The sequence below is a fragment of the Leptopilina boulardi genome, unplaced genomic scaffold, assembly GCF_019393585.1.
Source record: "Leptopilina boulardi isolate dan_hultmark-lab unplaced genomic scaffold, ZJU_Lbou_2.1 LbouV2_278, whole genome shotgun sequence".
Taxonomy (NCBI): Eukaryota; Metazoa; Arthropoda; class Insecta; order Hymenoptera; family Figitidae; genus Leptopilina; species Leptopilina boulardi.
Genome location: NW_026137838.1, coordinates 5,481,205 through 5,494,542, shown reverse-complemented (window position 1 = coordinate 5,494,542; position 13,338 = coordinate 5,481,205). Strand labels below are relative to the sequence as shown.

Sequence of the window (13,338 nt, the reverse complement as noted above, 5' to 3'; positions counted from 1 at the left end):
ATGCAGGATGTCGATTTTTAAAGCTCGTGCAGATCTAGATAATTATTTTCCAAACATTAATGAATCATTTATAATTCATATTTTTCTTTATAAAGCAAATAGTAATTGAAATTATTATACATTATATATAGTCAAAAAATTTTTATATTTTCGTATGATTTTGACCGTTTTCTCTTGCTACGTGCTTTCTCAACTGTGCAAAATTGCGTGGCATATCGATTTTCTGCGAGCGTTGCACTTACATCGAAAATTCACATATATATATTTGTATTTCAATGCGTTTGCGCGTGAACGAAAATTAAATTTTTACTAGCTTTTGTTACGCATGAAAAATTAAGGAATATTATATTACAAAAATCATTTTCTGTTTGGTTCTTAAAAATTCCACTCGATTTTAATTTTAATTAATTTTTTTTAATTTCTAGTATTAGAATCAATAAAGGGAAAATTTTAGGTCCTTGCATAAATTCACAGGTGTATTTTGTCACAAAAAATTTTGACTGAAATTGTATATCTATAGTAAGAGGTTATCTATTATATATGTCTATTTCAGTTCGCGCCCTTGAATCTATTTAAAGCGTCATCTCGGAAAAGCATCAAGAAAGTGTATGCGTGGGTGCTTGATGTGCGTGCAGGTGTCTGGCAAAATGAAAACGAAACTCTAACCCTTTTCAATTCACCTCTTACCCCCATAACGCGAAACTGTAAAATCAATTATTTATTCATTTAAAAATAATATAAATTTTATTATATTTATATTATTTTTATTATTGAACAAAAATATTTTTTTTTTTCAAGAAAAGTTTGCAAAAAATTGCATTAATTAAATTAATTAGGATAGGAAACTTCTTCTAATTATTTCCCCTTTTATTCCCAACAAAATAATATTATCTCGTTAATATTATTTTCACTGTTTAATCTTTTTCCACACATTGTTTTTTTGTCGTTTATAAGAAAATCAGGTGACATTGAAAGTTTTCTTTTTTATTTTATCCGTAGCACAGGTCTATCTATTTTTATATATTATATTACAACTCTTGCAATCTTCTATTTTCCTGATATTTTTGTATATTCTATGTATGACTATATATCATGTATCATCCGGATACATCCTCTTGAACCCTCGCATGCTTCTTATTTCTTTAAGGGTCGCGCAGACAAAATTCTCAGAATTTTTTTTTTCTCTTTCCTAAAGTTGTCCTTGGTTATATATATAATAATCACAGGACCAACATGTAATATTAAATTATTAGTTGTGGATTAGATCAAATTTCGGATTATATCAATAATTAATTTTTTTATTAATATTGACAGAGAAATAAGAGAATGAAAATAAATATAAAAACAGAATTGTTTCATATTGTTATATAAATAAATTATTATCAATATTATTGATAATAAATAAAATAATAATAAAATAAAATAATTATTGATAATTAATAATTAATTTTGTTATTAATATTGACAGAGAAATAAGAGAATGAAAATAAATAAAAACAGAATTATTTCATATTGTTATATAAATAAATTATTATCAATAATTATTGATAATAAATGACTAAAAAGTTTTTTATTCTTTGAAGGGGAAAAATATATTTCTTTAAAAATTATTAGTAATAATTAAAAATAGAAAAATGAAATAGAAAACTAAAATGTAGAAAAAGGAAAACTAAAGCAATATTAGTTACTACATATAATTATTAAAAGCTTAAAACGTAATTATCTAAATTGGAAAGTGTTGCAACATTTTCGAAGCATAATAAAAAAAAAAATATTTCATTTCAAAAGGAATTTAAGAACAATAAATGTATTACGTTTTCGGCTTTTAATGACAGTCATATAATTAAAAAGCAGAAAAAAAAATCATTGAAACTATTTGTTTTTTAATACAAATACAATAATATTTTATACCTGTTAAATATCAAAAAGTATTGTATTTTTTACGATTTTTTATTAATATCAAAAATTAATTACACTATTCGGTGCATTCTATTTTATTTTTGTTCATGAGCCAAAAGTTTTGAACGTTCATATGAACGAAATTTTTTTTTCAACTTCTTTAAGTACAAATTTTATTACAAAATATTGTTTAAAATATCTAAAAAGATGTTATTAATTTAATAATTGTTTAATTTACTGTTTTATTTTGCATGGTCATCATAATTTTTAATACTTTATAGATTGAAAAAATATTTCGTTCATATGAACGTTTTGTTCGTTCATTATATGAAAGGCAAACCACCTAAATATGACGATTGACAGGCAATTGTTATAATTGAATAGCAAATTAATTGTGTGGGAAATCTTAATTCTTTTCCGAGTGAAACAATCCATTTCTTCTCCCCCACCACCCCTTTATTTTAATTTGTACTTAAGGGTACGGAGCATTAAAAACATCGATAATAAAATTCGACTACACAAATATATATAGGGTTTTGATTCATTCAAACAGGACATAGTTGTGTGAGTGCAGAAACTCTCTCATACAATTAAAGTTGATTTTGTATTTGTATTTATGCTAACATTACTGACACAGCGAAGCGAGTCGACGGTTAGTCAGGCAGGCTTTTACGCTAGTGTAAACTTCGAGAAGACATTATATGCTTCTCGATATCGTACAGTTTGAAGCGGCATTTGGAGAATCTAGCCGGCAGCCGGTCGACCAACCAATCAGCGTGCTGCATTCGTTTTATGCCCATATATGGCAAGAGCTGTGAATTGCCGTGGTGGGAAGGAAGCTGGAATAGTCCATTTTCATATCCAGGGATGTTACGTACCTGTGGCACTTGACTCATAAATTAAATAACAATAGAATATATGATTCATTGGAAAAAGGAATTTTTTCTCCAATTTTTTTTACTTGAAATAAAAATATCCCCCTATTAGTAATCAATGAAAACAATGATTTAGAGAATTTAATTAATTAGAACGATTTTGAAAGTTTGCATCAACCAATCATACCTGCGATCAAATTGGAATGGTCGCGATATTTTCAGGGCCGTATCACTACATTTTGAATTGCAGTTCATGAATTCAAAATTATTTTTGATAAAAAATATTTTGCAGAACTTTTAATTTTTTAAAGTTAAAAGGAGAATATTTTTTATTCCATAGAGGTTGTAATATTATTAGAAAAATTGTTAGAAAATTATTTCATTTCTCATATACAAGAGAAAATTATTTTATTTGTTTAAAAAAAAAAAAAATTACAAACTTTTACATCCATTTTTTAATTTCGTTTCATTTTAAATGTTTTTGTTTTGAAAAAATTTTTGTTTTAATGTAAAATAATTTTAAAACAAATGGAATAAAATTTTTTCTCCTAACGAATTACTTGCTAAAATTAAAAATGTGTTCTTATTTTATGATTGTTTATGTGATTGAATGAAATTGAGAAACACGTATGAGAATTGCAATTTCGAAGTTTGGTTTTTTAGAATTATAATTTATGGGGGGGTGATATTTAGATGGTGACGTTCCTGATCTTTAGCCCCAGAGTTCGTAACTCGCGGCGTCTTTCGGTTTTAGTTCGACTCGTCGTGTCACTAGTATCATCTGCAGTTCAGCTTGCCGATCGAGGACCAGGCATTATCATCAATTTCATTTCCTTTTTAAAAGGTGGGTACTTGTAAATCAATATAATTCTCGTAATTACGCGATTAAAACCGGTGCGTTTCGCGACGAACTGTCAGAATTTTTTGGGTACAAAGTTTCGTCGTTGGAACGGTCAGGCCGGCGAACAAGTCCGCCATAATAATTCTGGGCGTTGCTTCCTCGTGGCATTTTCAAATGGGGAAATTCATAATAAATTTGATAGATTTTATTGTTTTTTTTTTAATTCTTAAATCATTGGAAAGTGTGTTTTAATAATCCGACAGGTTGTAGTTGTCAGGTGGTTCCTTGACGTTCCGCGTGTTGCAGGTGGTCGTCACATCGTGGCGTCTATTATTAGGCATACATCGTCGTCTTTCTGCCCTAACCTACCTCGCCTCATGCGATCAAACACGTTTATTTTCATTCGTTTAATTCTCCATTCAGTATCCGCGAAATGTTGACATTGACCTCCGTTGACCCTTCCAAATGAGATAAAGATTTTGGTGAACAACCAGTTTTTTTGGTTAGCCGGAAGCCGGGCAATACTTTTAACGGTTTCTTTTTGTGTCTTCCCCTCTCTCTCTCTCTTCTCTTCCTAGAATCTCTGTCAGATCACTTTTTTGGTAAATTTTTTTAGATAAATAACTTTGCAAATTACAGGAAAGAAACGTTTTAAAACGTTCATCCCATTATGTTAATTTTCTCATTATTTTCAAACATTTTTGCATGTGTCGTTAAAGTTAAATTCATAAATATTTATTTATCTTCCGTTATTTATGTAAAAAATTAAAATTACATATTTAAATCAATTGTGTTATAAACAGGGATTTTAAAATGAACATTTTCAATATTGAATTCAATTATTATTTATTTAGTAATCCATGATTTCAATTATTATATTTTGTAATTATTAAATTAAAAGGAAAAAGAAAAAATTGTAAAAAATATTTTCGAAGTCTAAAAACATTTTCAAAGGGTTGAAAATTAATTTAATGATAAATTTATAAATATTATCAAACTTAATAATTCTGCTTTTTGATTAATTTTTTTTAATATCCAAGCTGCAGTTTAATTTAATTTGATTAAATTCAATTGCTAAATTAAAATATTATTTAGTCACAATACACCATCAATTAGGTTCTTAAAATCAATGTCAAAAATTTAAAAAAATTAAATTGTGTTTAAAAAACTCTTGAAAAAACTGCTAATTAAATATATTTGCTTAATTAAATATTTATATATTTTTCCGGCAGCTTAATTGGATTCTCAATAATTAATTAAATAGTATTGAATAAAAAGTTATAATAAAATTTTTTAGCAAGATTAAATTAAATTGAAAAAAAATAAAATTCATAAATTCCAGTTTTTAATTAATAAATATTCTTGATTCTTGAAATTTAATTATTAAAATACTAATTTAAACATTAATTTAAAATATTTATTACAAATACAATATATTTTTGAAGAAAAAAAAAAACACAGTTCTTTGATTTTTTTTTTAAATCTTAAAATTTAAGTTACACGTGTTGTCAGAAAATCTGTGACTTAGAACCACGTGATTCACATCTGATGAAGTACTACGTGAACTGACAGGCACTTGTGTGCGGGAAATCGAATTCCTCAAATGTCAAACAGTCTTGAAGTCATGGATTTCAAGCTGACTTGGGAGAAACCTTTACTGCAAGGATTTGATGGCATTGAGAAATATTTGAACAACAGGAAGAGAAGCAAAGGGGGGTATATTTAAAAAAAAAAAAGTAGACCTAAAGAGGATTATTTCAGTGTCTCGTTCGGTATATTTCGATGATGCATTTTTACAAAGATTGACGGTGGTTATTTCGCGTTTGCGCGGGTGCGAGGGGGGTGGTGTTGATAGAGAAGGGGACCCCCTCCCGCAACGGAACACTTCCATATATGGTAAAGAAAGCCAGGATTGGCCAAGGGTGTCCTGACTTTATTGGTCGATCAACATCAGGTGGGGGGATGAACAACGGCTCTGTTCATATAATACACTGCAAACCGGCTGTCGGCTACATTTTGTGTTAGATGCTGTACTTGTCAGCTGTACGACAATCTGTCGTGTAACATCCAAAGAAAGTTCTAAAACTTGTACATAACTTTTTTTTTATACCGAAAACGTAAGTTAAACAAGTTTTTATCAAAATAAAATCGGGATTATAAAAAAAAAAAAGTGTATTGTTTGTTCCGCGAAAATTGTTTAGCATTTCGTATATTATTCTTAAAGTGTGATTTCCCAATGATATTTTTCGAGTGGGTATATTTGCCGCAAAATATTTATAAAAAGGTGAAATTATCAAGTGGGTGTCTTTCTGAAATCCGTGCACCGTATTTGGTGTCCTGTGTCAATCTTTAAAATGGAATTTTTAATTTGTGTTCTGCAAATAGTGTTCAAAAATGGAAAAAAAATCTAGTGATTCTTCTTTTTCTTGGATTTCTCTTTGTAGAAAAAAAAAAGAAATGTTTAGTGTATTCACTTGAGAAAAGGATTTACGATTTTACGAATCTTGTTTTCTTCTAACAGATATTATCTCTAAAATCATTCACTAGTTATTTGATTCTTTTGTTTGCTATTATACTAGCAATTATTTTTCTAATTATTCTATGGTGGCTGTAAAATTTAAATGCACCGGTTTATCGACTGGTTCACACCGGGGCTGGGCGGGGCAGGGTGCGGTTAGAAGCCGACGCCTCCAAAGTTCACAATTGTTCGATTTGAATAGTAGATTATGAACTTTCTTTGTTCAAATTATTTGAATTATTGGTGATATTTTTAAATAATGGAATTATGATTTTAAGAGGATTTAGAATAGAGGTAGAGTGGTGAGAGAGTCGTGGCGAAAGGTTCCTACGTGTACTTTTCCAGGTGCCATCTTAAATATTTGCTTGGATCACGTGACGTGACTGATACTTGGAATTTGGCATTAACGGTCAAATTCCTTTCCTTTATCTCTCTTTTGAAATAGTTTTCCTTCGAAATCACAAAAGAGTGCTATCTTTTTTCGTTAATGGACGTTCTGAAATAATTAAAAAGTGATTTTTAACTTTTGAATTTAGGAAAAAAGGAATTTTAAATTAAATTATTTGAAAACTAATAATTTTTGGAATTGAGATGTAAATATTGATAAGTGTGATAAATAATTTTAAGATTACTTTAAAAATTCGAAACTGATTTGGAAAAGATTTATTGTATGTTAATGTTTTTGTGATAAATTAATAGTTGCTGATACTTGATTACTAGGCTGTTAAAAAAGAATTTTGAAAATAGTAAATAGTTTTAAAATTGAAATTAAATTTTACTGTCATTGACATTGAAAATTTGTTTGTTTTAGTCTTGATAAATTTAAGAATCTGGGATTTTGTATTAATTACTGCTTTTCTTTACAGTTAAATAAAACAACAGACTAAACATGTGTGACGAAGAAGTTGCCGCACTCGTAGTTGACAATGGCTCCGGTATGTGCAAAGCCGGATTTGCCGGCGATGATGCGCCTCGTGCCGTCTTCCCCTCGATCGTGGGAAGGCCACGTCATCAGGGTGTCATGGTTGGAATGGGACAGAAGGACTCGTATGTCGGTGATGAGGCCCAATCCAAGAGAGGTATCCTCACTTTGAAATATCCAATTGAACACGGAATTGTCACCAATTGGGATGATATGGAGAAAATCTGGCATCACACCTTCTATAATGAACTTCGAGTTGCTCCAGAGGAACATCCAGTTCTTCTCACTGAAGCTCCTTTAAATCCCAAAGCTAATCGTGAAAAAATGACTCAAATCATGTTTGAGACCTTCAACACACCCGCCATGTACGTCGCCATTCAGGCCGTACTTTCTCTCTACGCTTCCGGTCGTACCACCGGTATTGTCCTCGACTCTGGCGATGGTGTCTCACACACCGTACCAATTTATGAGGGATACGCTCTTCCTCACGCTATCCTCCGTCTTGACTTGGCTGGTCGTGACCTCACTGACTACCTCATGAAAATCCTCACCGAGAGAGGATATTCATTCACAACAACCGCTGAACGTGAAATCGTCCGTGACATCAAAGAAAAACTCTGCTATGTTGCTCTTGACTTCGAACAGGAAATGGCCACCGCTGCATCATCCTCCAGTCTTGAGAAGAGCTACGAACTTCCTGACGGTCAAGTCATCACCATTGGCAACGAACGATTCCGATGCCCCGAGGCTCTCTTCCAGCCATCCTTCTTGGGTACGATTCATTACTTTGAAATTAAATTTAAAAAAAAGAAATTAAATAGCTAAAAAAAATAAATTAAAAGTTTTAAAGACAGAGAAATTAATAAACAATTTTCTTTACAGGTATGGAAGCTTGTGGAATTCACGAAACCACATACAATTCGATTATGAAGTGCGATGTTGATATTCGTAAAGACTTGTACGCCAACACTGTTCTTTCTGGTGGTACCACAATGTATCCAGGAATCGCTGACAGAATGCAGAAGGAAATCACTGCCTTGGCACCATCCACGATGAAAATCAAGATCATTGCACCACCCGAAAGGAAATACTCCGTCTGGATCGGAGGATCAATTCTCGCTTCTCTCTCCACCTTCCAACAGATGTGGATCTCCAAACAAGAATACGACGAGTCAGGTCCATCAATCGTCCACAGGAAGTGCTTCTAAGCGTCTAGTCGCTAATTTTTGTCGATTTCTCACATTTTCGACTCTTGAGATTATAATAATCAATGTTATTACGATATTATGAAAAAGAAAAAAAGTACCATACGATAAATCGATGCAAAAATGATGCTCATTAAAAATACGAGTTTAGGAGTATTAAAATTATTTGAAAAATTTCTTCTTTTTTTTGCATGAAAGTGTAATGTACAGCTCTTATAAATGGAAAATTTTTTTTTTTTTGACGTTTATAAAATGATTGTAATAACAAGAGACAAGCAAATGAGTAAGAGAGCGCACATTCCAAAAAAAATTAACAAAAAAAAAAAAATATTACACTTTTGTGCAAAAGAATCTTTTTTGTTACAACTCAAATTTGTGATAAGCATCATTTTCATCTCGTCTTATTGTCAATAATATTTCTTGACATTGATTATTATAATCTAAACCTCATTTCATGTCATTAATTACTGTATCTAAAGCTTGTCGAAGAAATACAATAATTATTCTAAGGATTAGTTTTATAATTTTAATTCAATAAAATTGTTTTCAACGAAAAATGTACTCAGTTTTATTAGCGGCAGAGTTACAGTATTATTTTTTTCTTTTTCTGATAAACTGTGAATTATTTTGCAAATTAAAATGACATTACCTTTAAATTAAACGTAGAATAAAAGTTATACATTTACCTTTAAAAAAAAAACAATTGTGTTAATGCTTTTTTTCATCATTTTAAATATTTCCTTTTTGTTCAAATAAAATAAAAACAATTGATTTTTTGATGGATTGCTTATTTTCTGAGAATTTATTTTTTTTAATAATTTATTATGGAGGAAAATGTCCAACAGTGGATTATATTTAATTATAAATAAATGTTGTCATTTACTGTTTTTTTTTTTAGTAATGACATTAAAATAAATCTTAAATAAGTTTTTTTTTTTTTAATATTTGCTTTAGTTTAATAATATTGACGGGATAGGAATTTTTTTTTTAAATATTTGCTTTAGTTTAATAATATTGACGGGATAGGAATTTTTTTTTTAAATATTTGCTTTAGTTTAATAATATTGACGGGATAGGAATTTTTTTTTCTTTTAATGGATTGAAATTTCACGTCATTGGTATTCCAATGCGCGGAACGGATCCCAATTGTGAATTTATCAACGCAAGTGTAGGCACTGACAATGGTTACTGTATACAGTAATCGTTATGCTAAATTTTTGGTGTTTTTAGTTTTATGAGTGATATAAATAAAGAAGCAAATCACATATGTTCCTCACAAATTATTCAAAATGCCTGATGAAAACAGTGGCTCCCAATATTCTACTTGCGTAAGTAAACAAAAGAATTTTGACGTATATAAACATAACCTCAATTTTTTGAACAAAGACAATTTAAATTATTTCCTTTTCAACGAATATTTTTTTTATAATAAAAACATAAATCATTAAATATAAATTAATTTAACTTGTCTTAATTAAGTCAAATATTGAAAAAATTAATATTTTCATATTCTATATTTATAAAACAATATTGAAACAAAAACAAGTTGTAACAATGTACATTTTTACAGTTTGTTTTGATTTTAATTGTTGTTTTTTTAGAATGAATTGTATTTTATATACTTTTTACACCTTTTAATTTATGATTTTATAATAGTATTTTAATTTATTTTCAGGTTGGCCTGATATATATTTTTAATTTAATAGTTGGTACAGGAGCATTAACATTACCAGCTGTTTTTAGTCGTTCAGGATGGTTACTTGGTGTGATAGTTATTTTAATTTTAGCCCTAATAAGTTTCATTTCTGTTACATTTGTAATAGAAGCAATGGCATCGGCTAACGCTTTAATTAAATGGAAACGTATTCAGCACAATAAACAAGAAGTTAATGTACAAGATTCAAATGAATCGTTATCTGAGGGAATTGAATCAATAAAAGAAACTACTTCCGAGGATTGTGAGGATACACCTCTTGTTAATCAACTAGCGGACAATTTAGAACAAAACGAATTAACATATAGATATTATGTTATTGATGAGAAAATCGAATTGGGAGAAATGGCATCCATGTTCTTCAGTAAATTTGGAATAGTTCTATTTTATACATGTTTAATTGTTTATCTCTATGGTGATTTGAGCATTTATGGTGCAGCTGTGGCAAAAACTTTAGCCGATGTAGTTTGTACATATATACCTGAAAATTTCACAATCAATGACACAATTCCAGATACTGCAGCATGCTGGAAAAATTCAAAATATAACAGACAAGATGCCTACGAAAATTATTTGGTTGGTTCAAAGAATATAATTTTTACATTAGAGTATGTAGATTAAATAATAAAGATATTAAATATTTTTTTCTTTTCAGACACTTTTTTTAGTAGTGATGGGATCTTTTGCATTCTTTAACGTTCAAAAAACCAAATATTTACAATATTTAACGTCAGCAATGCGATGGCTTGCTTTTATTATAATGATTATATTTGCTATACAAAAAATTATTGCCAATGGTCCTCAAGGAAATCCAGCAGCTGTCAATTTATCAGGTTAGTGAGTTAATTTTATTTTTTTTATTTATTTTATTTTATTTTATTTTTCAATTTTATTTATTAAAATTTTCTTTTTCCAGGAATTCCAAGATTGTTTGGAGTTTGTGTTTACTCATTTATGTGTCATCATTCACTTCCAGCTTTGGTTGCTCCAATAAGCAATAAGGGAACACTCAACAGGTCATTAGCATTTGATTATTTGTTAATTGCCTTTTTCTACTTGATATTAGCTTTAACGGGTACTTTTGCTTTTGCCCATTTGGACGATTTGTATACATTAGATTTTGGTCCACGAGTACCTGGCAATATTTCAAATTTATTTGTAAAAATAATTGAATATTTTTTAACTTTGTTTCCTGTTTTTACATTAAGCACAAATTATCCAATAATTGCAATTACCTTGAGAAATAATTTACAAACACTTTTATTTAAGCAAGATACGAGATATAATTTTATTATTCGAAATATATTAGTACCCATTTTTGTTATACTGCCACCATATTTTGTTGCAAAATATACTAAAGATTTGTCAATTCTTGTTGGAATTACTGGCTCTTATGCAGGTGCTGGAATTCAATATATAATTCCAACACTTTTAGTTTATTATGCTAGACGTCAAACTAGTGAGATAATTGGACTTGGTGTTATGAATAATTTTGCGAGTCCTTTTAAAAGTATTTATTGGCTACTTTTTGTTTTTGTATGGTCAATAGCTTGTATGATTTTAGTTTCGGTGAATTTGATTGAAATTCATTTGAATCCAAAGTAAAAATTTACTTTTTAATTAAAAAAAAAAAAAAATGAGATTAGGTTTCAGATTTGAAACATCTTTGATTTTTGATATTAGATCTGTTGTACTTTTAAAACTGCCTTGTGAGAATGAAATTCAAATAGACAATACTCTGGCACAAGTCAAGATACATACGTGATAAAATATAAATATTATGTCATTTTTACATAATATTGTTTTAAAAAATATTTTTAATTTGTCTTTATTTTGATTTATTTTTTTTTATTTAGAAAAATAGTAATAAGTGTAAACACTTATTTCAATAGATTTTAATTTCAACTTGTTAAAGTAACTATTAATTTTTTTCAAGTAATCATTTGCATTTTTAATGGCCTATTTTTAAAAACTTAATATAAGAAGTAAAATAAAGATAATATATATTTTTTAAATATACAAAATAATTATAAATTGAAAAAAATGGTGCCAATTTTAATACTGCAGGAAATTAATGATAATTATAATAGATAGTTTAAATATTTTGCTAAATAGAAAAAAATGATCTTCTATTTAGATATATTTAAAATATATTCCCTTACTGATAGATTTTAATTCATGATTTGAAATTTGTTTTTCTTCAATACAAATTATTTATCAAGAAACGAAATTTTAAATTTATCAATTAAAATTGGCAATTTTAAAGTTCCTACAATTTAAAATAGTGCAAGAGTTATATATTTCTCCGTTGAAAATTTAATAGGAAATTAATTAATTAATTATGTAAATAGTGAATAATTATATTGTACTCTATTGTCATTATTGTAAAAATGTATATTAATATTCAAGGGAAGGTTAAAAATAAAATTTTTCTCTTGTTAAATATTTTTCTTAGTATATATATATAATATAGATGTACATATTATATATATTTATCAATATTAATATATCTTCAAGTGAATAGATTTAAGCGTGACATTCCTTAACACGAATAGAATTCTCTTTATTAATTCAACAATATGTCATTATATTAAAATTTCTATATTAGACACATTTTATATTGTCTCTCATATAAAATGCAAGGCTTTTATATAGATGCATGCAAATGTCAAAAGTTAAAAACATGACGAAAATGTTAAAAATAAAAAGAAATTATTTCAAATTTTTTTTCCGGGGATATTTGGCGTAAAGCCGATTTAGATTAAAAATAAATTCAAGTTTGAAAATCACTCTGATTTAATAATAACCACTGAGATAACAATCTCGCTAATGTTACAGAATTTGTAGATGAAAAAAAAAAATTTTCTTCTTTTTGTAGAACAAAAATTCTTTTATTTTCTTTGCGAAAATACTCTGTGCGGACTTAAATAATAATTAATGATAGAATTTAAGATAAAAATTTCTCAACTCTTTTGTTTTTATAGAATTGAGAAAGTGGCTTAATTGACAAAAAACTTTTAAAATAATATTCCACATTAGATTCATATGAATCTCTCATACTTAATTTTTTTTAAACAATTTGATTGTTATCAATAATCATTCAGGGTACAATTAACGTAGTTTAAATCTCGCAAACAACAATTTTTCATCATCTCCGTTTACTATTGGCACATGTAATATATGATAACCGGAAATAGAATTTTAATTGAGTCACAGAATAACGTTCACTCGTATTATTATAGGGCCTGATAAAATACTTTTACTCCCTTACTTGTATTCTTCTTCTTTTTTTTCGTACGTCAGTCTTATCTTGTACCACATAGAAATTTTTTTAGAGGCTTTTTGTTTCTCGTTTTAAATACTT

The 13,338-nt window shown here is 28.3% G+C and overlaps 2 protein-coding genes across 3 annotated transcripts; both read left to right on the top strand.

The window, feature by feature from the left end:
- The first annotated feature begins 3,456 nt into the window (after positions 1–3,456).
- On the top strand, positions 3,457–8,817 carry LOC127282007 (actin-5C). Of its 2 annotated transcripts, none has more exons than XM_051306063.1 (3): positions 3,457–3,618; positions 7,000–7,827; positions 7,938–8,817. In XM_051306063.1, the coding sequence occupies exons 2-3, from the start codon at positions 7,023–7,025 to the stop codon at positions 8,261–8,263; spliced, it is 1,131 nt and encodes a 376-aa protein (XP_051162020.1). In that variant the 5' UTR covers positions 3,457–3,618; positions 7,000–7,022; the 3' UTR covers positions 8,264–8,817. The 2 variants fall into 2 exon arrangements, with proteins under 2 accessions (XP_051162020.1, XP_051162021.1); XM_051306064.1 differs by lacking the exon at positions 3,457–3,618 and adding an exon at positions 5,568–5,732.
- A 564-nt stretch (positions 8,818–9,381) lies between these two features.
- Positions 9,382–12,257, top strand: LOC127281726 (transmembrane protein 104 homolog). The gene is made up of 4 exons (XM_051305598.1): positions 9,382–9,588; positions 9,936–10,550; positions 10,630–10,807; positions 10,891–12,257. The coding sequence occupies exons 1-4, from the start codon at positions 9,550–9,552 to the stop codon at positions 11,577–11,579; spliced, it is 1,521 nt and encodes a 506-aa protein (XP_051161555.1). The 5' UTR covers positions 9,382–9,549; the 3' UTR covers positions 11,580–12,257.
- The last annotated feature ends 1,081 nt before the right edge of the window (positions 12,258–13,338 follow it).

Coding starts and splice junctions, on each gene's coding strand:
- LOC127282007 (XM_051306063.1), top strand. CDS start 7,023: ATGTGTGACGAAGAAGTTGCCGCACTCGTAGTTGACAATGGCTCCGGT. Junction 7,828..7,937: donor CTTCCAGCCATCCTTCTTGG/GTACGATTCATT, acceptor TTTTCTTTACAG/GTATGGAAGCTTGTGGAATT.
- LOC127281726 (XM_051305598.1), top strand. CDS start 9,550: ATGCCTGATGAAAACAGTGGCTCCCAATATTCTACTTGC. Junction 10,551..10,629: donor ATGCCTACGAAAATTATTTG/GTTGGTTCAAAG, acceptor TTTTCTTTTCAG/ACACTTTTTTTAGTAGTGAT. Junction 10,808..10,890: donor AGCAGCTGTCAATTTATCAG/GTTAGTGAGTTA, acceptor TTCTTTTTCCAG/GAATTCCAAGATTGTTTGGA.